The sequence below is a fragment of the Genypterus blacodes genome, unplaced genomic scaffold (genome assembly GCF_046128005.1).
Source record: "Genypterus blacodes isolate CSIRO-AG114 ecotype Tasmania unplaced genomic scaffold, CSIRO-AGI_Gbla_v1 ptg000137l_1, whole genome shotgun sequence".
In the NCBI taxonomy this organism is placed as follows: Eukaryota; Metazoa; Chordata; class Actinopteri; order Ophidiiformes; family Ophidiidae; genus Genypterus; species Genypterus blacodes.
In genome coordinates this window covers 371923-398357 of record NW_027466939.1, presented here as the reverse complement: position 1 = coordinate 398357, position 26435 = coordinate 371923, and the positions used below count along the sequence as shown (strand labels likewise).

The window sequence follows — 26435 nt, the reverse complement described above, 5'->3', positions numbered from 1 at the left end:
AGAGAGAGAGAGAGAGAGAGAGAGGAGGGAGGGAGGGAAGGAGGGAGGGAGGGAGGGAGGGAAGGAGGGAGGGAGGGAGGGAGGGAAGGAGGGAGGGAGGTTTGTCCTTGGGCTTGGGGTGTGGACTGGAAAAGAGGGCTGGGTAAGAAGTGGGCGGATGGGTAAGTTGTTGGAAGTGTTTGTGCGCTTTGACGAAGGTCTGAAAGTTGTAACCTTGCGAGCAGACGGATTTACACTCCAGCAGACGCACAGACACCAAACAGTAAGTCAGAGACTCTTCATCTCCTTCAACTCATTTCTGATCTGATCCTTCTCTGTGTTTGTCTTAAAGTGCTTGAACGTTGTTTACAGAAAGAGGAGTGCTGGTTATTTTAAGTCAGCCATAATGAAAACCGCAAACACGCAAGGTGTGTGAGTGTGTGTGAATGTGTGAATGTTGATGTCTCCCCTTTGTACCTGACCACCTTTGCAGAAAAGTTAGTTTTTAATCAATTATTTTCCAAACAAGAGGGAATGAAGGACTTCCCCAGGTGAGGCTGCTGTCCAGATGTTGTCAGCTCCGGCTTCAGCTGCCGCGTTCAAGTCTTTTTGGTTTGCGAGAGCCTTGGAACTATGCGCTCTTTTAGAATTCCTGTTGTTCCTAAAAGCAGCCTGGGCCATATGTATTCTATTCTGTGTAATGGAATAAAGCCTGGTCCGGGCCAGATCCGAGATGCCTGAGCAGGAATGGCTGACACGCCCTGTTTTCGGGAGAGGCATGAGTTTGGAAAGACGTCACGCTTTGAGCCCAGGGTTCCAAAAGGGGTTCCAAAATTGTGGTTTAAATTAAAGTGCTGAACGTCTACAGTATGTGGTGTGTGTCCAGCAAAAGATAAATGAGGTCATCTGGGAAGAAGACACCAGCAACAAATGCTTAGACGGCAAAAAAATTAGACAAGTAAAATATTTGCAAAGAGTTCAGTTCAGCAGTTTTAGAGCAGATGGCTGATGGGAAATACCTGCAGGTGGATCAGGTATGATCACATGTGTCGCTGTGCCCCTGGTGCTCTGTGTTTATATGCATGTGTGTGTGTGTGGAAGAGAGTGTGTCTGTGTGCCAAGCCCTTGACCACTCCTTTACCATACCAGAACCAGCACATTCCAGATGTGCCGCTTCCTCTGTTCACACCCAGAGCAGCCTCAGTGTGGGATTTTGCCCGGGACTCAGCCAACGTGCCAGCGATTTCCAATTCAGAGCCAATAGAAAGGAAACACCAATGCAATGTAGAGTGGATATCTCAGGGGGGAGATCACCTGTAGAGGAGTGAGAGAGCAGAGAAGAAGAGGACTTGTAACTGCAGCGATCCATTAAAGGGTCAAGAACAAAACAAATGTCCCCTAAACAGTGTTAGGTACAGTGTGTGACAGTGTGTTTCATTCAGAGAAAGGAGACATGCTGTGGGCGGGCTTGGGGAGAGAGCGGCAGGTAATCTCTGCAGTTATTTTAAGGAGTGGCGGGTTTTTCTGGAAGTCCAAGACAAGCCCCAACTCATCTGCCCGCCATAAACGTCCCACTGTAACTCCGTCTGCCTCCCCGCTCACCCAGGCACCAACGGACTTTATTGTACTCTGTGATCAACAAATACACACAAACGCCTCATTTGTCATCCCATTGATCCCTGACAGGTACTGGATTGTATTTGCGTGATGCATTGAGTGCCATGCAGTGCAGTGGGAGCGCCGTAGCTGCAGTGTATAGCTCTAACCGGCAGTAATTAGAAGTTGTGAAGCCACGCCCTGAGTGGGTGCCAAGCTTTGGCTTTGCTCTGCTGCTCTGTATGAATGTGTGTGTTTATGAAAATGAATGTGTGTGTGTGCGTGTGTGTGGGTGTGTGTGTGTGTGTGAAGGTGTGCAGAGCTGTCATTATCTATTTGTCTGCTTTCCAGGCGGAAAACGAGTTGGCCCTCCAGTTATCTTCACTCGGGTTCATTCTGCATAATAAAGGCTGGAAAGTGGTTTAACAAGTTTCATTTCTCTCTCTCTCTCTCTCTCTCTCTCTCTCTCTCTCTCTTTCTCTCTGCAGCACAGCCACCATGTTGATTCTGCTTGCTGCAATCTTCACCCTTCACATTTTAGGCATCATCCTCCTTTTGGTGGCCACCATTGACAATGTAAGTAACCTTTATCATCATTGAGCTCTCAGCAACTCCCAACCACACATGCGAACACACACACACACACACACACACACACACACACACACACACACACACACATCTTCATAGCTCCTCAAGGTGACAGCCCTCGAGGTGTAAAAATGTGAGATGTAGCAAGTCGAGGCAGGTGAGTGATTGACAGCACACCTTCACCTCACACCTTCGGCCTTCATTCTCTCCCGGATAATCCTGCAGTTTTCTTTCCGGGGGCCACATGTTTGACATATTTGCTGGGGGACGGACAAGCACAGGCACTGTGTCGTCACACCGTGTCACTAAGCGCATCAAGTGTGTTTGCTTTGAAGCAAGTCAGAGAGTGTGCAGACAGGAAGACATGTGAGATTCCTACCTGTGTTGTAGTGATGGTTGCATTCCAGCACGACAGCTCTGGAACGCCACAGTGACGAGCGGACACGCAGTGTGCTCCCCTGAATGCGTGTCTCAGAGCACACACATGGCTCCACAGCTGGATTTGTCTCTCTTATCAATTCAATCGTTTTCCTTTTGCAAACCTGATGATCTTAACTCTCCTCCCTCCCCTCAGGCCTGGTGGTTCACTAAGGATATATCCACTGATATCTGGGCCCGGTGGATACTAACTAACGGAGTGTGGAACCAAACTGATCTGCCCACACATTCATCCTACCCACACGGTAAGAGCCACACACACACACACACACACACACACACACACACACACATACACACACACACACACACACACACACACACACAGTACCTCATGCGTTGCCTTTATTTTGTACTCCCATTAGGGAAGAATGATACAGTGCAAGGTGACAGAGTCCTATTACCCTAAGATCAGGGTGTGTGTGTGTAGTGAGGCTGTGATTAAGCATGTGTGTCATATCTGTGTTATTATTACGGACAAGTGCTTGTATTGTGAACATAAAAGCAAACAGAATGAGGATGTGGAGGATATTGGCTTATAGTGAGTCATCAGCATGGAACATTACAAACCTGCCGTCCACTCTGTGTGTGACTGATAACTTCTTTGCCCCCCAGGACACACTCCTTCCCTACCCCACCCTAACTTTGTTGCCTCTTCTCTGGCTCCCCCTGCAGATTACCTCCAGGCAGTGCAGGCCAGCGCAGTGCTCGCTTGTATATTCTCCATCATCGGCATCTTTGTGTTCGTGGCTCAGCTCTTCACCCTGGAAAAGGGCTTGAGGTTCACCATCTCCGGCGTCTTCCAGCTGCTGGCCTGTGAGTCTTCATGCTTTCCCTGCCGTCATACGTGTTGTTGTCCGTAAGAATGTCCTCCTCACTGAACCTCCTTCCTGCTTCCCTTCACCTCCAGGCCTGTGCATCATGATCGCAGCCTCCATCTACACAGACATCTTCCACAAGGACGAGTCCAACGGCTGGTACGGCCACAGCTTCATCCTGGCGTGGATCTCCTTCGTGCTCACGTTCATTTCCTCCATCACTTACTTTGTCCTACGCAAGAAAACGGCATGAAAAGGACACTAGAGCGATCCACAACCAGCCCAGCATCTCTGGCTGGATTTACGCTCCCAGCTGAAATCTGGTTTTAGACAGGCAATGATTATTGCAGCTTCTGATGGGTTTGTTTTTATAATGGCCTGTTCTGGACAGCAGTGATGCATTTGGCGTGTAGTTAAAGAAAAATCAGATTTTAGCCGCTGGTGTAAATCCAGGTATGGATAAACCAACCCTGGGGTTAAATGTAAGTGGGGGGGTCCCCTCAGATACTCAGTGTGTTTGTTTGAGTTTGCTGTCTGACGATCTTAAACAATCGCAAACTCACTGAATCACAGCTGTATTTGAGTGAAGGAGTGTTGAAGCATCTGAGGATTAAGAATATTTTTGTTGATCACTGAACAAAGATGGCTTTAATGCTAACAGGGTGCTACTAAATTAAAAAAATCTATTGACGTTATCAAAATACAAGTTGGATAGTAATTAAAGTCTGTGGTCTCTTTTTGTAATGTACATTTACATCTGGATATGAGTGTTGGAGAAAAGGGGAGCCTTTATTTTTTTTATTCCATATTTTATTGTTAGACCTTTATGTCGTATATCCACTCTGCTCTTACTTCATGTGATGTGTCGTGAGTCAAAACTGTCAGTCCGTTGTGATTCATAGGTTGTGAAAGTACTTTGTAAAGCAGTTTGAAGTCTTAAAGAATAACCATTTGTACCTTACAAGTTGATTTGTGTGTAATCTAAATGTAAGACTATGCAATGATATAAAGTGTTCAATCCATCACAGAATACAGTCGTCTGGATTATTTGAGTTTAGGATTTACTGCAGACGTAAAGACAGATAAGATACACAAGTATAGGATCACATTATTATGATGACAAAGTGGAACCATTAGTTTACAATCAGTTCAATCTGCAGTATTGACAATTATTCTTGAATTATTTTATATTAAATACTGCAAACACATCATCAAATAAGAGGATTTTGAATTAAAGTATGTATGGAATTCCACATTCTTTCAAATAAGACAACAACTAATGAACTGTAACTATAAATCCAACACACACAGTCCTGTATCTGATGATCCTATCACACAGACACCAGAGATAAGATGTGTAAATACGTTTGTGTCCCATAATGCCCTGTGTGACTCGTGCTGTTTGAGAGTTGTTGTTTTCTCTCATTATGGATGAAAGTAACAATGATTTTTACATTATTAAACGTGATTTAAATCCAGTTAGTGGAGTTATTCTTTGGTCTCACCCATTAGATGTGATTAAGTGAGGAGAGTAAGGTTCAGGGCAAAGCTGCACGCTATGAGGGTGAGGATGAGGAGCTGCAATGACAATTATTCTAAAAATAGCCTTCTAATAAGCAGAGTGCTAAACTCATGCATGCATGTCAGACTGGTTTGTCAAAACATTTCCCTTTCTTTTCAAAATATGGTGCTTTCCAAAAGGCTGTAACACATTTTAATAGTAAAGATCCTTGATATTGAATTGTCTAAAGATCACATTTATTCAAGTGGGATGAAGTCGCTGTTACAAGTCACAAATCAGATCACAGCTCCGAAACTGAATCAGAAACACATCAGAATACTTTCTACAGCAAATCTAAGGTCAGGATAATAATTTGTATAGCAGAGTCATCATCATGGGTGACACAAACATCTGAGGCTAAAGTTCAAGAGAGGCCACCATTCAGTCGCAACAAACTCAAACTTGAGCTGCTGAGGGTCGACTCAGCGGATTTGTGACACGGGTCCACATCCCTGTGTTTACTTCAGATACATTAGCTGAGGCAAAGCATTTATTATTTCAAACTATAAATTCCCTAAATGTTTGAATGAACTTTAACAAATGAGAAGTGACTCATTGGTCAGCTATGATCAGTATATTTGTCTTTATCCTCTGTCTCCTGGCTTGAAAATCCTTCATTTAATGGTCACATATTCAATAAAATGCATTTCCAGAATGAGCACACATCCTCCATCATCATTAAAGTCAGAGTGCGCTGTAATCCTCTGGCTCATTGTGATGTCCCGGCAGAGGAACGTAGACAGATACAGAGTGGGTGGGTGATGGACAGAGAGAAGGGAGGGACAGGTGGTGGGAAGGAGGTGGAGGCGCAGGGTGGGAGGGGGCAAGAGGAAGAGAGTAGGAGTGTGTGAGCCTCGCTGAGGAGGGTGGTGACACTGACGCTGGCGGATCGTAGTAGGGAGACAGATGGGAGATGTGTGGGGGAGACTGGGGACAGGCCAGGGGCCCGACTAGGTGTGGAGGGGTGTAGTAAGGGGCCGGTGGCAGGAGACCCACAAAGCTGCAGGGGTTGAGGCCGGAGGTCCGTCTGGGTCCCACCATCAGGACTTTCTTGGTGTAGTTGTTTAGAGTGGAGACACCGGCAGACATGCACACAGTAAAAGCAAACCAGGCCATGCTGATAGACAGAAACAACAAGGTTGTGTTTGGAAAGATGTGAACTCAAGTATGGGAGTGTGACAATATAAAGTGCTAATGTGGGAAAAAATGGAATTGATCAGCAGCCTGTCTTTGATCCAGGACAGAGTGCACTACACACTTAACATCACAGACTGAACATCAACTTTGCTGTTCTTTAATCAGACGTGAAGGCAAAATGGACTCGAGGCAGCAGAAGAAAGAGGCAGGAGCCAAGACTCTGTGGAGAAACCGCTGGCCTGAATGTTTGCAGATGACACATGCACATGCAAATGTGCATGTGTGAGTGTTAATGGATCTGATAGGCTATGCAAAAGGAATGTGAGGCAGCCACAATGAGAATCTAGGAGACATTCTTGGAGCCACCCGTGGGAAAGCATCAGGAACACTCGCAGACACGCCCTTCTAAAATAGGGTGTGGCTGCTCGTGGTGCAGGAGGGTTCTGAAAGGTTTGTGTTTAATAGAGTTTGTCCTCCTGAACAGGTAGAGGAGCTTTGAAGATTTAGAAAACGCTTGCAGGTGAAACACTGCATAATGAACAAAATGGGGGCCAGATGTGAAAAGATGTGTGTACGTTAATGCACTCACTAGAAGGACCAGGAGTACCCATAGCTGTGGGGTTTGAAGTCCTCCGGCCCCATGGAGGCAGTGGTCTGGAACACCTGCATGAACATCATGTGACCAACCATACCAAGCAGACCTGTGAGAGACAGAGACAGAGGAGACACAGGAAACTGGAGGGTACGATCATGAGATGGAAACACTGAGGTAACACTGAAACCTCACTGTACCTCCCAGGACAGTGAAGATGGCGGCAAAGGCATTGAGAAGCTGACCCCAGCGCTGTGTAGAGGGCGACCAGGTGCTGATACACAACTGCACACACAGCAGGATGCAGCTGATCAACAGCAGACCAACATACGTGATCTCCAGTGACAGTGACAGCCACATCATCGCTGGGGAGGAAGGAGAACAAAAGGAGAACAATGGCATTAAGAGATGATAAAGAGGCGTGAAGATGAGGGTGCAGTATGATTGAATGAATACCGTACCTTTTTCCACTCTTGGAGTCAGAGAATAAAACCCTCGACATTTCTCCTCTGGCAGTTAAAAGACAAATAAAGTAGTTACCAACCCATTGTCAATAATTATAATTGCACTTTCAGTAAACGCCCAGAAGCTGCTGACACATGAAAGCAGCCACCGACGCAGTTACATTACATTTGACTGTGACATCAAGAGCACATTTACCTGCATATTAAAGCCCAAGCACAAAGTCCAAAGGCATATGTAGGACAGAATGGAGGATACGCCCAATTGGTTGATCTGTTTATCTGATATTCTCTTTGTTTTCTCTGGAGTTGGAGGCCACATTTACATCTTTATGTATGTAAAAGTGATATGTGGTCCAGATAAAAAGCCAATTCATGTGTGGCGTTGATGCTTGCAGGCCACATTGTGATGGGGATGCGATCCCAGTCAGACCCCATGCTGTGATGCAGTCCCAGTGCATGCAGCAGAGTCTGGATCTTGACATCATGCTGTGAGGTGTAAAAGCAGCAATAAAGGCACAATAAAGCATTCCATGAAAACGTGCAAAAGTTATATTGAACTATTAACATCTATTTGGATCGTGGTTGAACCCAAAGAAAAGTGAGTCTAGTCTAAGATTGCTAACTTAGAAATGTCCACAAGACAAATTGTGTTGAAAATAATTTGGTACGCTCCACTGAAAGATTGTCTTTTAATAGATCAGGAAGAAACTTCACGGCTCTTTTATTAATCTGCTCTTCTATCCAATTAGCAGGAACAACTTCAAAGTATGTCCACACTACAGGCTGAAGTGGAGTGAAGTGTTGCTGTCATCCATATTTAATTATGAAATGATTTTTTCTGGATTGTTCTGCATCTTATCCCACGAGTTGAAGAGGCCAGACAGCCGAACCCTTGCTCAAACAGTCCATGTCACTGCTTATCCGCCGCCCGTTGTGCTACCTGAGTGAGGGAGGGCGTTACCTGCTGCAGGCTCAGGCTCCTCCCCTCACATCCTGCCCTGCCTCCAAGCAGCAGCGGCTGCGGCAGCGGCGGTGGACAAGCAGGGACAAGGACTGTTTGAGCAAGGGCTTGGCTGTTTGGCCACATCAATAAAATATAAAATACAAACAATCCAAATGGAACATCCTAAATAAACTTGGATGACAGCAACAACAGTTGAGAGAAGAGAAACACAAACCAGCATCTTTAAAAGAAATTGCAGCAGAAATGTCCAAGCAGGCTTCAGTTTTCCAATATTTACAGAAATTCCATTCTTTGTTGTTGTTAAGGAGTACATGAGGATCAGGTTTAAGAGCAAATACAAACATGAAGGCAAACCGTGAAGACAAAAAGACTGAATCATCAGAATGCTGCATTAAGGTCCCTGGCAGTCCAAGAGCATCATGTCTACATTGGCAAACAGGGTTCACCACACACATCTGTCTGACTTAAACCATCAAAGCTAACAGGGCTCCACTAAACCAGCAAGCTACCCGACACAGAACCACTACACAAAACTTCTGACTGGAATTCAATCTCATTTAAGGGCAAACTTTGAAACGTAAACCGGGCCGTCATCCGTGAATCCTCTTAACCTTTTTCTCCACGGATTTCTGATCCATAATTGAGTCATGCTGCTGAAATCTAAAGCTCCTGAACGCACCGTCAACATAATCCTCTTACCCACACCTTGGATTTCCTCCTCTAGAATGACTCATCTAATTGTCTGCCCAGTATTTACAACGCAAAAGGATTCTCCATTTATGTGTGGATCACAATCGCAGTTGAGAAACACACCGTCTACCCTACACACCATACACACACCATACACACACAACCTAACCAGCAGCACACATGACCAGAGGCTAGTTTGTGGAATGACTGAAACTAGTTTTGTGTGTATACAGTAAGCATACTGTCACCACTCAGCCTCTCTCTCCCTGAATGTGTTCTCTCCTAATCCAGTGTTCTTTCATTCATTCATTTCTTAACCTGGATCATCTGTTTCAGGGTCACTGGCAGAACATCCATGGACACACAACCCTCACATCCCACCTAGATTAAAACATAGAAACATCATATTTCCACACTAGTTTCCTCCTTGCTCACCCCAGGCATCTGTGTAAATGTTCTCCTCACAGGTGACCAACAGGCCCGTGTGGAAGGTGGGGAAGACAAACCGGTCGTCCCCGGTGTCCCAGGAGAACTGGATGGTCGACGAGTTGGACAGTCCGGGAACGGGGATGCAGTCTCTGTGCTTGATGTGCGAGCAGAGCGGCTTGGGCACCTTCTGTTTACCAACGCACCAGTAGGAGGATGCCAGGGCCGCGCTGCCCAGGAAGAGGGACACCAACGTCTGGATGAAGGAGAGGCGCGGGGAGCGGATCTGCTGGAGGAAGGCCATGATGGAGGGGGGCTGGAGGATGGAGAATAGATGGGGATAGCACTTAAAGATACAAAATTGACCGCATGTCAAAGTAAGAAAAGGGCAGAGAAAGCTTCTGCATGGTTACGACTTTCAGCAACACCTCCATTTCTGCACCTTACTAAAAATATAACAAGGCTGAGATGATTAAGGTGACGTCTCAGAGAGGAGATGAGGGCCAGCCAGCACCTTTACATGAACACGACTGCAGACAAATCAGCACACGACCGCAGACAAGACAGGTTAATCAGAGGGAATTGATGAAAATTGCTGAACCTTTCTGTGAGGCAGACTTGACGTCAACCAGGGAATCCACTTATGAACAAGGAAAGAAAAGCTCTCACCTTCCAAACTTACTTTAGTTTGTCCTCAGTTCCTCGCAGAGTGAATGAAGAAGGTGAAAGATGCATTCAGGGTCCTCCTGGTGAGATAGTGAGTGTATGGAGCGGCTTTGGTTGACACTGACACCAGCGAGAGGAGCGACCGTCACTCTTCATGATCCCACCCAGCAGTCACACAAACACACACACACACAAACACACACCCTCCTCTTTTTAATCCAGCCACATTACACTAAATCCAAAAGACAATAACATTCCATCTGTTTTCATTTTCATCCATTCCATTCATCTCTACTCTTATCAGCCTGCTGCTCTGGAAAGTATGCAGTGCTTCACGTTTCGCTCTGAAAATCAACACGACCTTGAAATAGTGAAAAATATGTTGATATGCAGCTCACCAGCAAAGCCACACATTTATGAATTCTGTATCAAATACATTTCCAAGGTAAACATGAGAGATGGGGACTCCAAAAGAGGGGGGTCGGGGGGTAGGAGGGGAGGGGGTGGGGGGTGAGGGGGGTAAGGGGCGGCTCTACTCTCTGGCCTCAAAACGTAGAGTGGTGGATTATTATTAAAGCTGTGAAGGAGGTAGTGTTGTCATCAGCAGGGTGTCTGAAAAAGGAACAGATTTGATAAAGCTCCGCTTTCTTAAGAGGTTATCAGGTCTGAACTTTTAAGGTTTAAAAGTTCCGTTTCCATCTCCACCCCTGCACATTTCTTAAATCTAATCCTTGGCAACGTGACACTATTTCCAGACATGGACCGACAGAAGCACACAATGCTTTGACCCGGTCCAACAATGTTTGGACGAGAGAGAGAGAGAGAGAGAGAGAGAGAGAGAGAGAGAGAGAGAGAGAGAGAGAGAGAGAGTTCTTAACACATCTGCTGCAGACAGAGAAAATGTCACAATGGAATTACACACACGCCTTCACACAGAAGAGACTGGAAGGAGAAACAGGGGAGATAGAGTGTGTGTGTGTGTGTGACTGAAATAATAAGACAGAGCTTGCAAAATGTGGACAGGAGGGACATTGGGAACAAAAGTAAAAAGAGGGAGGTAGAGATGTGAGTGAGGGAATAAGGAGAGGAGCAGAGATGAAGCATTTTTAAAGTGTATTCATAATTCATATACATATTGACAGGTCTCTAATACAGCATGGTTCTGATAGTGTAACCGTTTCTTTCAGCTTTTTTTTTTTTTTTTTTTTACAAGAATAACAATAAAAAATGATAACGACAACACCATACGACTCACTTTGAAACTTTATGGCAATGCTTCTTCTGAATGGGTTTTGCATCTTCCAATCAAATCGCTGAAACCATTAATAAGAACTTTGTTAGGCTTACTCCCCCCCTCCCCCCCCCCACCCGATGGGCAGTACAGACAGTCGGCCAATCACAGCCGCTCGCTTGACATCCTCAGCGACGACGCAAGTTCCAGAAATGTCTCAGGACTGTCAGCCAAAAATGTAACTCAGTGTGAAGAATGTGTGTACTTGTGCGCAGCTCCGCACCGAGCTGTCCTTCCTCATCCTCATCCTCATCCAATCAGAGCGGTCAGAGACGTCTTTTCACAGGCTGCGCCCCTTCGCTCTGCATCCTTTACGAACATTTCTACTTGGAAAAATAAGATTGCGTCCGTCTCGTCTGGTTTTTGGTGAAACACCGTCTGTACCATAAAAAACCCGGTGATGAAAAATAAGAACACTTTTCAAAAAGGACCAAAAATGGATTCAAGGACCCAGATATCGGCATTGTTCAGGTTCACACACACTCATTTCTCACTCACACACACGTGACTTCTTGAAAGGCAACAGATGTCCATTCTACAAGGCAATAATGTCTTTGTGGCAAACTCGACCCTGACATTCCAAACAACTCCGGCTCCTCCCCTCTCCAGGAATGAAAAACAATACATAACAATTGATATGTTGAATATAAAGTGAGATACATCCATTTTTATCAATGAGTAAATATCAGAGATACAAAATAACGATGACTAAAATAATAAGTGTAATCATCCTAATATAAGATAGAATACTACATGTGAGAGGACATGGAATTCTCTCCTTCTCTGGATCGGATCCCCACCTTGCTCCCAGTACGCCTCGACAAAAACAACAAGAAAATCCGACGCAAACAACAATGTAACAAAGAGAAAGAATAAAAAGAGAATACAGATGCTGATTAACAAGAGTACACACAGTTCAAGGTCATCCTAGAGAGGAACTTTCTTTTTCTTCTTCATTCCTTTCCGTTTCCGTCATTCCTGATGTCTCTTATTTCTTTTTGTTTTTAGATTTTTTCTTGTAGCTTCCTTCTTCTTCTTCTATGTTGCATGTCCATGTTTTTTTTTTTTTTTTTTTTTTCTGCTTTGAAGTAAAGAGGAATAACTCTTGGAAAAAAAAATAGTTTCTGATCCGCATTGTCTTAAATGTAAATGATACAGATTCCTGTTAGGAAATCATACATTCCTCCTTTGTTGTTCTCCGTCATAGATGCCAGTCCAGTCCAGTCCAGTCCAGTCCAGTCCGGTCCTGTCGTGTTTAGGGCTTCAGAAACCATCCTCGTCTTCTGTCATCAAACCTTACCTAGGACAGGAAACACACAATTCAGGGTTAGGATACACAAGTCCAACACACAGTCTAAACACTGGTGATGAGGAATGGAGCAGACTGGAAGAACAAAGCCCTCAGTGTGGCTCAGATCTGATGTGTTGTTTTATTTGGTCTTTAATTGTTCTCCAGCGTTTCTATTTGGAGCGCAGCAGTGTTATTTTAGATTGGGTTTTGTTATTGACAGGAGCGCTGAGCGGCAGTGAATTAGCGTGTAATAACTGGAGACCCACTGTGAAGAGCAGGGGCTGTGGTTGCCATGGCGACAAGTTGGACTGAAAATGAGTATGTAGGATTAGTTCAGTCTGAGTGCTGAATGGTGATTATAGAAATATCACAGAGGGGAACAGAGAGACGGGCAGAGCGTCAGGCAGCGCGTCAGACCAGGTCACCACGGATACAGACAAGAAGTGGCTTTATCAAAATACATCTAACCACAAAGAGCACGCGCGCACACACACACACACACACGCACACACACACACACACACACACACACACTTACAGCTGCCAAGACTCCCATGTCTCATCGTCTTCGATGGTCCTCTCAGCCTCTCTCTGACTGCTCCAGGTACACGGACTTGGCTGGCCGGATACTCTGGGTAAACTGAGCCAGGGAAAACAGAACAAAGAGAGAGAGAGAGAGAGGATTGATGGGGGGGAGAGGGAGAGATGTAGAGAGGGAGAGATGGAGAGATAGAGAGATGGTGAGGAACTCAATTGACAAATGAAAACATTTGCACTGAATCACAGAAAATGTCATTTCCCCCAGAAACAATGAGAAAACCAACCTCTCCTTCTTTACCTTGTGCTTCGGACAGCGCAGAGAGAAGTTGTCTTCGTTCAGAGAGCAATCTGGCACAGGGCGAGAGTAAACATTAGACTCCTACCTTTTACATCTCCCAGTATTTACAGGGAAAGATTATTTGACATCAGCTGGCTTATCACATTACAAACGTGGAACGCTTCCACTCACCGGCCTCCATGGCACACAGGTAGTGGTAGCGGAGTGTACAGCCTTTACTGTAGCAGCCCAGCGTGGATCCAACCATCTCACAGTACGAGCAGCACTGAGTGACGACAGACGAAAGAAAGTGAGACACTAATGCACTCCATAGCTGCTCATCAACTCAAACTAGCATTCAATGACCAACAACAAAAGCACACCAGCAATACAACTGTATAGTCTCAACACAAAACGGATCAAATGGAGGCAACTCACAGTCTCTCTGGCGCCATCTAGTGCCTCCTGCAGGCCGTACAGTCTGCCGTTGACGAGGTAAACTCCACTGGTCCACACTATGCAGCCTTCGTGGACCCACAGTTCCTCCGGGTCCATGGGCATCTGAGGCAGCTGGGCGAGTTGAGCCAAGGGCCCCAGGGAGTCCAGGGCGGGGGGAGGGGGCTGGAAAGGCAGCGAGGCCTTGCTGTTGGATGGAACCATTCTGGGGGAGTCCTCGCTGGATTTGTGCCTCCTTTTGAAGCGTGGATGTGAGGTGAGCTTTCTGTGTTGAGGTCTCTGCTGGGCTTCGTCTGTGAGCTGCTGCAGCTGTTTCTGCGTCTGTTGCTGGTCGGTGTGGAGGTCCGGCTCTCTCTTGAGCTCTGGGATGGGTCTGATGTCTACATTCATATCCCAGGTGAGAGACGGCTTACTGCTCGTTGAGGAGGAGGAGGAGGAGGTGGCGTTACTCAGCATGCCGGTGACATGCATCATCATCTCCTCTCTGCCGGGTGGAGACACAGTTCGGACTGTGGCAAGAGGCAACGTTGGGTTTGTATCTAGGTTGACAGCGTAGTCGCTCTCCTGTGACAGCTTGGTAAACAGAGCATCTGGGGTTTGTGTGTCTTGGACATTGCTCAACGTGTTTAAGCTTGTATCTGAATTTGGTCCTGTTTTATTCGTAGTAGAGTTTGTTGTTACTTGGCACTGTCGGACCTGCGGCTGGTTCTTGGGGAGCTTTGCAGCGTATTCAGCCGGGTAGTACGGGCCGTACAGATCACCAAGGTGTTTATAATTTGCCCATTTCTGGCACAGGCAGCAAAGCAGGCGGCCAGAGTGATTGGTCTCTGTGATCACAGGGCCTGAGACGACATAGCCAGATGAAGGAAGCGCCTTTCCTGACTGAAGTGTGGATTCGGCCTCGTCTGAATCCCTCTTCTCTGATTCTCTGTCTCTCCTGGATAACTGAGAGGAGAGCGCCGAGGTCAGAAGAGACTCCATCCCACTGCTGCCTGCTTTCCCTGCAACTGCACTGCGCTTATCGTCGTCAGCATTAACGATGGTGCACACCGCCCCGATCTCTGGAACCTTCTTCTCAACATGTATGTGTGGGACAAACGGGCCCTTCCTGTTTGAATCTGGGAACGCTCTGTTTGCGTTGAGAGTGTCGGGGTCATGTTTGGCCACTGCTGCTGCACCTCCTCTCCTCCTCTGTCGCCCTCGTCCTTCCTGTGGCTCATCCTCATCTTTGATCCCTTTACGCCTGCGGCGCACAGGTTTGACTTCGATCTCTGGCTGCACCTCCTCAGCCTCAGCATCCACCTTCACCACCTGGGTTAGGGTTGGTGGGTCCAGAGGCGGGCTGCTCCTGCTGTCTGCCACAGGAAGCTCTGTAGAGGGCTCTACACTGCATGTGTCCTGTGCTGTCAGTGGGTCTGGAGGTGCTGCTGCTGCTCCTGCTGGAGGTGGACTGCCCTGGCCTGAGGGGCCACTCAGAGTCGTGTTCAGAGTCTGGCCTTGAGTTTGGCCCGGTGCCCCCTGTGCTTGGATTTGGCTCTGGGCTCGTTTCTGTTTGTTGACGCTCCCCACAGGTCGGCCCTTTTTCTTCCCAGATGGAAAATAGCCTTTAGGCACGGAACTGTCAAGTGACTTGGAATCTTGAGGGGACAAACTGGAGCGACTGGAGCTCATCTGGTGCTGCCTGTTCAACAAGTGGCCCTGCCCTTGACTGAGGTGGGGCGGTGTGGTTCCGTAGAAGTCGCCGCCGGGATAATCGTCAAATCCCATGCCGGATTCTTGAAGTTTCTGTCGGAGAAGGTTAGCGGCGGACTGCTCCCCTCGTCGTGTCTCAAGCTGCTGGTAAGTGTTGGTGAAGTGCTGAATGTCAGAGAGAGCAGATGACGACGGAGGGGGGGAACCCTGGACCGGGCGAGGAAGGGGCGGAGCCGGGGGTAACGGTCCCAGCAGAGCAAAGTCCTCCTTGTCACCAGAACCTGAAGCCACAGCAGCTCCTAATCCAAAGTCAAAGTCTTGTTTCAGTGCTTGGGATGTGGAGTAAGCAGAAGGAGGTAAAGGCCCCGTGTCATCAACTCCTCTGAAGGGAATCAGATCGTTTAAGGAGTGACTGTCATCCAAGTAACCATCATCTCCTCCTGTAACCCTGGGGAAATGTGCCAGGTCTTGGTCCTGTGAATCACTAAAGGTCCCCATATCTGAGTGAGACAGGCCGCTGTAGTGATTGGACTCATCATCCGTGTGGCCGCTTGGCTTCTTGATGTTTGGGGTGATTTTCTGCACTATGGCCTCCAGCTTCAAACCTCGACCTTTCTTGGGAGGCAAAGCTTTAGTGTTAGCGCTGGACGGGGACAGAGGATGTGTGTATGCATTCTCTCCGGGCAGAGGGGAAGACAGCCTGGGACACAGGACGTCCGAGCCGGAGGAGTCATCTTCTTTGGGATGACTGGACTCCGACTGAGTCATGGGGGAGTGGTGTGAGTTTGTGGAGCCTCTCTGCTGGGACACATCCTGGAGTTGCCTCTTGGCTGGGATAGGGGAGATAAAAGAACGAACTCTCCGTCTTAGTATCAGTGGGTTTGTGTCTCCGGAGCCGGCGGCTTTAGGCGGACGCTGCACCGGTGGCTGAGCCGAGTTCACCTCAGCAGAAGGCTTCACGGGGCCGGCTGGAGGAGCCGGGCGGGGGGGATACTTAGCTTCCTCTGCTGCTCCTCTGGAAACATCAGATTCCACCGCGTTGGGACCGGCGTGAGTCATTTGTGTGAGAGCGGGGCACTGTGATGCTCCAGGTGCAGTGGGGGGAGGAGGAGGAGGAGGAGGAGGAGCAGGGTGCTGTGTTCTGAAGTAGGAGTCTCCCTCCATCATCCCGCCACCTTCTCTTCCAGGGTGGGTGGACTCCCACATCTTCATGTCGTAATAAGCACTCTGATGATGGAGCGGAGGTTTGGCTGCATGTTGCTCGGCGTGGATGTCCGTCTGTGAGATCATTCTCTGTCTCTGCTCTACTTGGCCGAGCTTGTGTCTTCCCGGAGACGAACCGGGCTGCATCATCATCTCCTTGGCCGGCCTGTTCATGGCTTTGACCCAGTCGTTCATGTCATGGGCGTGATGAGGCGGGCCCCGGGGGTGAGGGAACATCTGGAGCTTATTGGTAGGTTGAGCCTGGGAGGGTAAAGTGTGGTATGGATGCTGGGAGGGGAAGTGGGGGTTGCTGCGTGGCAACATGCTGCCTTCTCTTGTATCACCATAGCGATATCCAGGAAAAGTGCCGGTATTCCCAGTTGATAGATCGACACCATGGAGATAGGCCTGGTGCCTGGACGGTGGAGATAAAGGGTTAGTGTTGACTGGGTGAGGAGGCAGAGAGGAGATAGAGACGGCCCCTCGCCTGTAGGGGTCAGCATTCAGAACAACAGATGAATGAACCGACTTTGAATGGTAATCCATATCAGACTCATGAGTTCCAGCGCTGCCGTGATGATCAGTGTGTGGATCTGCAGAGTCCAGGCCAGCTTCCTTTGCTGCCGTTTCCATTTTCACCACTTGCTTCTCTGCAGGGTCCTTTTTACTCAGATCATTGGGTGCTGCTGGAGAGGAAAATGGCTGCTGGATCACAGAGGCTCCACTCTGACTCTTGTCTCTCTCTCTCTCTCCGTCCCTCTCCCTCTCCGGCGTGCTCCGGCGGTTCGGAGAGACGTCGCATATAACGGAGCGGCGCTCTGACGACGGGGCCAACGTGAAGCCGGAGGATTTCTGAGCTTCGGTTTGGCCCAGGCTGCCCGTTAGCGGCTCGGCCTCCTGTAGAAGGAGTTCCTGCACAGCGGAGGATTGAGCCGAGGCGTTCAGTAACACTTTCCTCTGTGGGAGAGAATAGTCGGCTAAGTTGATGTGTTTTGTTGGAGGGTGCTGAGGCTCAGCCGCAGGACTCTGGGCCACGCTCACTTCAGGCTTTTCAGAATTCTGTAGCGTCTTAGCGTTGGCAACTTCAGAGTTGATCGACTGAGATTCTGCGGCGAAATCAGCTTCGCTTCCCTGTCTTCCCTGCTTCGGATGCAGCGGCTTTACAGAGCTCCCCATTTGGGCGGAATGAGCCGAAGCGTCCGTCCCTCCGGTCTGCATCCTCATACTCTCGGCCATGGCGTACGGGTGTCGGCTTTGGAACTGCTGCTGGCCTTGGTGATGAGCGGGGAACGCCTGTTCTGGGCGGCCGTAGCGTCGATCTAAATTGTAACCTTGAAGGACTTCTTGCAAAAGGCTTGGAAACTGCTGCATCTGTGAATTATCCTCGTGACCTTTGGCCCCTGCTGCTTGACCTCTCTTTCCCAGTGCCTCCACGCCGCCGACGTCTTTTGGGTGGACAGGGCCGTAACCGGGCTGCGATTGGTGGAACCCCAGGTACCTGGAGTTTAAATCCATTCCGCCTGCCTGGCCCGGCCTTCCTCTGCTCTTCATCGACATATCTGAAGCGTACGCCGATTCTGGGTGGCCGTACTTGTGTGGCCCAGACTGGGAGGGGTTCTGAGGCCGTCCAAAGTGAGATTTCTGGTGTAGTTGGTGATGGGCAGAATACACACTCAGGTCCACACCTTCCTCTCCATTATGACTGATAGATTCTCTTAAGTAGGAATGTGACTGCTTCTCTTCTATGCAGTTATCTTGAGGATGCTTCTTATCAGCGTGACTCCCCTCCGACCTCGCCGACACTATAACACCGACGCCGCCGGCATTGTGCAGCTCCTCGGGTGTGTGTTTCTCTCCGCTGTCATTTTTGTGTAATCTGGACGCAGTGTGCAATCGGTTCTCTTTGTCCTGACCGTCTTGCGCATTGACTTCTAAATCCTGCTGCGCCTGGTGACCGCCTTTCTCCGCTCTTTCCACTGCACACTCACTCTCAGTTTTAATCACTTCATTTTTGATTTCTGTTCTCCTCTTCTGGCCGCTGTTAGGCGGGCCGTGCTCTGGGACACAGTTGGGCTGCAGAGGTGGGATACTGGAGGGAGCGGATGAGGGGGAGGAGGAAACTGGACGTGCCCCGGCCTCTAATGACTGACAGCCAAAGGAATGAAATGATGATGAAGGGGGAACATGAGGATGACTCACTTTTGTATCAGAGGCGAGTAGCTCCTTTGTGGTGGAATTTGAGGTGATAGTTTTAACGTGTGAACCCGGCCCGGTCTGTGCTTGGTTCTGACTCTGGAGGCCGGGCGGTTCTGATCCACTGCTGGCGCCGCTCATCTTCCTTCCTCTCCCGTGTTCCTCCTCAGAGAACAGTTCCTCCTGCTCCACTTTGGTCCCCGATGACCCCTCAGCCAACAACATGGAGTCTTCATCAGCACCAGTTTCTAAGAGGGCGCCCTCGCCGAGCCCCATGGCGTTTCCTTCTCTAACTGTACTTGTGCTGGAGGCTGCACTGGCATTACGGCTTCTAGGTTGGGATGGAGGAATGGCGTGTGGCGTCAGCTGCACCTGCCCATCTTTCCCTTTCTTCTGAGAAAGCACAGTGTCGGTGAGTAACATGTGCTGGACTGTGTTTGGTAAATTGGCTACTTGTGACGTCAGTGCGTTCAGACTGTTCAGACCAGTATCCTGCATCTTGTCAATGGGAGAAGCTGGATAAACTGTGGAGCCGTCCTCTCGGGATCCAATTCCTGTCCCTCTGTTTCGACTTGTTGGGTGTAGACCGCCTCCTCCGACTGCACTCATGGCTTGAGCTTTATGACTGCCGCTGCTACCACAGCTACTGATGCTGCTGTTGGAGTTGGGCGTGGGACTTAACTGAGGAATTGTCTGCAATATTCTACCATGGCTATGGCTGCTACGGGGGTTTAGAGGAGGAGGGTGCGAAGGGCCGTGCGCTGAAGGGTTTCCATGTGCGTCAGAGACACCCATCAATGGTGACGGAGAGGAGCTACAGCTGGGTGACTGGACTGCGGAGGCTGCCGGAGAGGGGTTGGATATGGGGCTAAAGTTTTGGTTAATTTGGGTTTGTTGAGCGTTGGTGTGCATTGGGGATTTAGTTATTTCTTGAGATGCAGCATGAGGTATACTGGGATTGGAGGCGTGATGATGTTTCACATAGACAGAGCCTGGAGACGGGCCTTGGTGCTGCATCTTGAGAGAGTTCTCATAAGCCACCCCTAAATTGTGCTGTGAGTTGCGGTGCTGTAGTGTCGCCTGCTTGTGAAGGGAATGTGCCTGTGGGGAGTATGAAGGGTAATTTGAAGCATGGTAACTCTGTTGAACATTATCCAATGGCCCCACATTATTAGCAGCAACTGCACTTGAGACAGAGTTTGAATTGGAGTTGACATTGGGAGAACTGTTGACTTTGGGATCGAACCCCGTGCTACCAACCCCGTCCAGATATCTCTGTGGAGGGGGGCTGTACATTCCTGATGACCCTGTGGATGCTCCACCCTGTGGAGAGTAGTGTGGGTACTGAGGGGTCATTCTCTGTCCAGAGTGAGGATAGCTCCTATGCTGCTGCTGCTGCTGCTGCTGCTGCCCATGGTGGACAGGTTGGAAGTTCTGCCCGTGTTGTTGCCGGTGCTGCATCTGAGTGCCTGGCATTGACTGCATTGCAGGGCTCTGACTGATATTGTACTGATGAGATGGAGAGAACGCTCCAGCACCACCACCTGAACCAGCAGTGGAGGCATAATCTACTGGATATGATGAGATTAGGCCAGATGATGTGGCAGAAGCAGCTCCAGCATGCCTGTACTGGTGAGGTATCCCGTCAATACTAGGGTACCCAAAGCCCGCCCCGTAGCTCATACCCCCTCTTCTATGCCTGTCTTTTCCACCCATTGAAAAATAATAATCCATTGCCTCCTTCCTGTAAGGGTTGCTACTGTTGCCACCGTGAATGTTACCCTGTGTTGGCGGCTCCACAACTCCTCTGTTTCTAGCACCATAGGCAAGCATATGGCTGGCTTGACTGGGGTGGTGGTGGCCTCTGTGGAGGCTCTGTTGCTGCATCCCTGTGTAATCATCCGTCATCCTTGGGGAGATCTGGGGATCTGCTGGCTGAGGGGGATAAGGGGGCCCCCCTCCACTCCTTCCACTGAACCCAGGGGGGAGAGAGGGGGCTGCTGGACTGTTAGAAAAATTCTGCATTTGTTGAGCTCGTATTAAAAACGGAAAGGTCTGTCAGTGTCTATATCAGACGAAGCTTCTGATCATAAGCTGGGAGGCTCAAGGCAGTAACCATAAATGAAAAAGTGCGACTCTGGCCTGGCAGTAAAACAAGGAAATGCTTTTGAAATCCACCAGGGTTGAAGGAGAGGAATATATCACAGATGTTAGAATCACTCCTGGAGCACAAAGCTGTTTGTTTGATAGTTCTGCCCACTAAAATCTTTAAAAGTTCGATCTCCAAATCGGGGTATTAAGAAAAATCAGGAATATTCAGAACAAAACAAGAGCAGTTGCAGGTCCCTAGTGTGAAAAAAACACAACATTACGATCGCACAATCATTCCTGATTGAAGCTGAAGCTGTTTGGCACGGAGTAGTGGAGGACGCTAACACACCAGTCAGTAAGACGCTCAACCCCAAATGTCTTTACATGAATACTCCACCGATAACAGCTCAAGCAATCAGAGCTATGCCGGGATTCAATTGTGCAGAAAATGTCAATGAAATCATTGAACCTGCCTTTCGTCAGAGCAAGCCTTCACTTCTTCACCGTGTGTAGGTTTGTTGGGATCTGACTCACACCTGGGTGAGATGAAAGCCGCAGTAACACTATGAAAGAGGTCTGGATATAGACCTCCACTAAACGCTCCCAGAGGCAAACACTCCATTGATATTCTCATCAGCTCTTTACTTTTGGAGATCCTCTTTTTCCCTCTCAAACACTGTTATCCTTTTACTAACGCACGCATTCAGCTGGACTGGAAAAGTCTTTGGTCCCCGTTTAGTCATTGATTTCAGCTTTAATCTACGTTCAGATTCTCCTTGGTGCTCTTCTGTATCTTCAGCATTGTGCCGTCTTACCTTTGTTATTTAATTCTACCTAGTTCCATGGCAACAACTTTCCAAAAGCGGGGTAATCCATGAAGTCATTCCTCTTCACGTTCAGTCAATTCAAGCTGCTGCTTTTCTGTTTCTCCATGCATTTATGTTCATTTTCCAACAGCGGCTGACCAGAGGCATTTTCAACTCTGGAAATACAAAAGGTGAAACGTTAGAACGGTCACACAAAACACAACAATGAACCATATCGGCTTTTACAATACAGTAGATTTCATTTATGGCAACATAGTCGAATTTAAGCCTATCTATTTGGTGAAAATTATTGTTCTATGTTCATTTCACCGCTATTTGTGAGTAAATGGTGACTTGCCAAGACTAAAATGATCCCAGCTTTGGGGCTTTGTTTCAGCCACTCTCAGTTCTGATTGATTCATTTCATTAAACAGATCATATCACCGAATCAAATATGACAGATCAGATGACACCAGCTTTCCTCTCAGTTGTATTTGTAGTAGTAGCCAAAACAACAACATTATTAACAGTACCACCTTTCTAAACACATATCACCTCACACCACCACACACACACACTGATATGCCATGTAGTGTAAATGCAGTTCATAAATACAAACTGACACACTCAAGCAGTCTGCTCTGAATGATAACACAACAATATGACAAAAACGGGGTGTTGGGAGAGGAAAGTGTGTTGGTAGCAGCATGCAATTATGGCAACAGAGCCACACACTCAAGGTCACAAACCTCATTTCACATGTAAACAAACAGCCTGGTGGAGCCAAGACGGGAGCAAACTGCACCCCTGCACTTCACAATGAGATAACTGAAGGCCATTAACTTTAGTGTGTTTAGGTTGTTTTTACAGGCATCAATTATTATGTGTGATAATTAAAGGGACGGGGCCAGCTTTATGGTGTAATTACCATGTGTGTGACATGGGGCTCTATTGTCTGTCTCTGATGGTTAATGACCCTGAAACAACTTTGTGTGAGTTTTGTCTTAGTGTAGCTCTGCTCTGAAGCTCAGTGTTGATGTTGGAGTCTCATTGGAGTCTGTAGCCTCCCCGCGAAGCTGCGTGAACTCTGTGCTCCATTTTTATCAAACAACAACTCGGATGAGAAACTAAAATAAAGCAGGACAACAAACAAACAAACGTCCATGCTTGAGCCACAAACACCGGACTCGTCAAACAGGTGGCGTTCAGGCGTCACGTCGAGTGTCTAACACATCAGTGATGCAGAGGGGAGAGATGCTATCGATCTCCATTCCCCAGAGTCGATCGGCTCGATCACCTGATTAATCACAACAGCGCGCAGCAGCATTCACCAAACACCAAACAGTGCAGCAATCACTGGAAAACGCAGTCCAATCAACCAGTGCCATAGCTGCCTTAATGACGGGACAATACGCAGCGTCACTTCATGCTCATGTCTGCTTTCATTTAGGGGGAAAAGTATATTGTCAAATATCTGCTAGCTAGCTAACAGCAGGGTACGCATCACAGTGAGCTCCTGGTTTAGCTCAGTTAGCTAATGTGCTTCATCATATGCTGCTAATTAAATATGCGAGCTAGCCGCGTATGATGGTAGCAAGCTAGCACCGCCACAAGCTAGCACCTTAGCTTAGACAGGCTTATTGGGCTTTATTGTGTCATCAGTTGCGTTCAGGAACATGAGCTGGGTGCTGCTTACGGCATGCTAAAGGTACGGGGCAGCGAAGCAAAGCAGCCTTTAGCTACAACACAGACGTGATTAGGTGCAGATGTTCCCCCCTCACACATTCACTGGGGCTCCGTGAGTAAACGGGTTAGCTAGCATGAATAACATCTCCTGCTGCCCCCAGACAATACCGAGCAGGCAGCCTAATGTCCCCGCGAACACACCGAGCTAACAGGCGGGCGGGCGGCGGACGGGCTAGCTGACGCACTCCTGAATGCATACCTGAAAACGAAGCGTTACAAGGCCCCTCGAAGGGTGAAAGGCTGTTTTGTGACAATCCCGCTGCTGTGGCAGGAAACCCCAGGCTCGAGTCGACTCCTCCGCCGCTTTTCCTTCACCCTCCTGAGTCCAGACAACCCCGACCAGCGGCGGCGAAGTCCGGGGGGCCGTCACGACTCTCGGGTCCAGGGCCTTTTTCTTCCGATCCCCCTTTTTCCTTTTGTCCTCACCTCCAAAAATGATGAGAGCGGAGCACAATTGGGGTGCCTGTAGGTCCCGTAAGCAGTGAAGGTCCATACACCCCCGCCCCCTCCCCTCTTGTTCCTCGCCTCTCTTCCCTCTTTCACACACCGCTGAGGTGATTCCACCTTTCTCCAACTAAAATGAAACACATTGCCATCACACGGGCGCCACTAACACATGAGGACCTCAGACGTTTGTTCCCGTCACTAAATTGCATTTAGATGCCTTCGGCTCGACCTATTCGTTTTCCTGTTAAGCTGCTGTTTTTTTTCCTGCCACAGAAAGACCGCCTTGAAAATGCATACACACTCATATTCCTGCACCCCCTCCCTCATCTCTCTCCATCACATCCCTCCATCTCCCCTCCCTTTCTGAAGCTTTTGCTATTTCATTGATTTTCACCCAATTCTACTGAAAAACATATAATGGTAGGAAAGGTTCAAATGTCCTTTTTTGCCTTGTCTGGGCCGAGCCGTTGGGAATTGATCCTTTGTTCTAATTTCCTCTCAAGTGAAAGTGAATTAGGGTTCCCTAATGAAGGCACCGGGGTACAAAGGCAATATGGAGAGGAGACAGGGCTGAGTGGACCGAGGGCTAATGGGAGGTGATGGGAGGAGATGAATGAGTCCATAACACATGAGATGTATTTGTGAGAGAAGCATAGAGTGTCATGGTGCAACGGATGAACCTTGTTGAGTTTATTTAGGCGTCTGCATGTTGATAATGCACTCACATGTTCACCATGTGGCTATGTTGGTATAGCCACATGGTGCAAAGGAAAGGAAACCCAATCAACCCATTACCTTTATGTCTACTGCCCTTCTTAGTAAAGGTTTGATACGACATAATCACAATATTATTATGACCGGGACAACAATAGAGTCACCACAAACACAATCCATTTCCAATTAAATGTATTGTGTTGTCTGTGCCTGAGCTTATCTGCTCTCACACTGGGCCAGCGAGTGCAGCACAGACCCACTCACACTCCTCTACCATCATAATGATGTGGCCTATGCCCCCATCCATGGTGCTGCAGTGTGTGTGTGTCATGGACAAACACACACACACACACACACACACACACACACACACACACACACACACTCATGTAGTGTATATGAAGACTTGACCAATCATCCATACGCCTGTGAAACAGTCTGCAGACATGCAGTCAGCCACATAACTCATCAATCGAGTACAATTTCTCTGAACAGTTCAATACATTTCATTCTCTTGCAGATACATGTCTATTTCTATCATAGTTGCCATAGCAACAGCATCACAGAGCCTTAACTGTGGATAATTTTTAGGCTACGTATCTACATTCAGTTTTTACATGTGCAATTTCATGCAGACACGCTTTCTGTAAAATGCTCTCACAGAGCCAAACATGAATCACTTGGAAACAGTTGTATACAGCTATTGCCAATAAGCCACAGCGAGAGAGCTGAGAGGCAAGATAAAGAGCATCAGCAAGTCAGCCAGCCAGACCCGTCCAATCAACAGGAACGCCTGCTGGGATACACACACACTCTCTCCATCACGGACAAGGTCACCAAATCTTCAATATGAGAGCCTCAAACACACAGCTGTGATGGAACACACTTGTGCCCTTGCATCACACATACTTGCACAATCATTTAGATACAGATTCATCCTGAACCTCACCCTGCCTCTCCCCCCGTCTTCAAATGTGTGTGTGGAAGGTTTAGTTGGAAACAAATGGCTCTACGGGGAAACGGTCGTTTGTTTTTGTTTCATTTCACGCATGGGATTTAATTGTAAATCTTGTATTATGTTGAAATGCCTAAACCGAAACATAAAATGTATCGTTTATCAAAAAAATCAATCCATGAAAATAGCTTAAGTGCCTGTAAACGTACAGATACTTAAAAATGTTTATTTATATTCTATCAATATTCATATAAAGGGCCAGGAATCCTGCACATTTGGAACAGAATTAGCAGAATTCTCCAAATGCTGTTAAAACATGATGACTCAAATTTTAATAAGATTAACATTTTTCTGACTAACCACATTTTCATCCCAAAAAAATATCCCTAGGCTGTAAGCTGTTACAAAGCTGATGGTTACAGACTGCGTGAAAACATCCCTGAATAAAACTAAACAGTGTGTAAGATCTCTAAATGACAACCCATACAGATGAAGTGATGAATTTAGATGAATTATAAGAGGTACCAATGTATTTGACTACAATCTGAATCTTAATTTTCATTCTGATACCATCAAACATTGACATTTGAGACAAGGTGTGTACATTCATCAGTTAGATCAAATAAGCTCCTAAACCAAAATGAAATGCTTTGACTTCACAACACTAAATGAGGTCTTTTGTATCAATGCATCATTTCTTTGTATCTGAGTGTGTGTGCTGGAGCTGTCAGTGCAGGATTAAGCTCTCAAATATACAAAGTTCAGATCCAGGTAAGTGTGTTGTCAATCAAGCAAATGAATGGCAATTGAG

At 47.7% G+C, this 26435-nt stretch overlaps 3 protein-coding genes across 4 annotated transcripts; 1 reads left to right on the top strand and 2 right to left on the bottom strand.

Moving 5' to 3' along the window:
* The first annotated feature begins 124 nt into the window (after positions 1-124).
* On the top strand, positions 125-4452 carry LOC143011635 (epithelial membrane protein 1). The gene is made up of 5 exons (XM_076164577.1): positions 125-262; positions 2064-2151; positions 2741-2849; positions 3280-3420; positions 3515-4452. The coding sequence occupies exons 2-5, from the start codon at positions 2074-2076 to the stop codon at positions 3673-3675; spliced, it is 489 nt and encodes a 162-aa protein (XP_076020692.1). The 5' UTR covers positions 125-262; positions 2064-2073; the 3' UTR covers positions 3676-4452.
* A 24-nt stretch (positions 4453-4476) lies between these two features.
* gsg1 (germ cell associated 1) lies at positions 4477-9560 on the bottom strand. Its single transcript, XM_076164534.1, has 5 exons — positions 9266-9560; positions 6913-7077; positions 6710-6821; positions 5864-6100; positions 4477-4486 (listed from the first exon to the last, which is right to left on the bottom strand). The coding sequence occupies exons 1-5, from the start codon at positions 9558-9560 to the stop codon at positions 4477-4479; spliced, it is 819 nt and encodes a 272-aa protein (XP_076020649.1).
* A 2028-nt stretch (positions 9561-11588) lies between these two features.
* tcf20 (transcription factor 20) lies at positions 11589-24213 on the bottom strand. Of its 2 annotated transcripts, none has more exons than XM_076164521.1 (6): positions 23708-24213; positions 13760-21938; positions 13514-13607; positions 13329-13392; positions 13043-13144; positions 11589-12513 (listed from the first exon to the last, which is right to left on the bottom strand). In XM_076164521.1, exons 2-6 carry the CDS (start codon positions 20888-20890, stop codon positions 12510-12512), a joined length of 7395 nt encoding a protein of 2464 aa, XP_076020636.1. In that variant the 5' UTR covers positions 20891-21938; positions 23708-24213; the 3' UTR covers positions 11589-12509. The 2 variants fall into 2 exon arrangements, with proteins under 2 accessions (XP_076020636.1, XP_076020637.1); XM_076164522.1 differs by having other exon boundaries at positions 13343-13392.
* Between the last annotated feature and the right edge of the window lie 2222 nt (positions 24214-26435).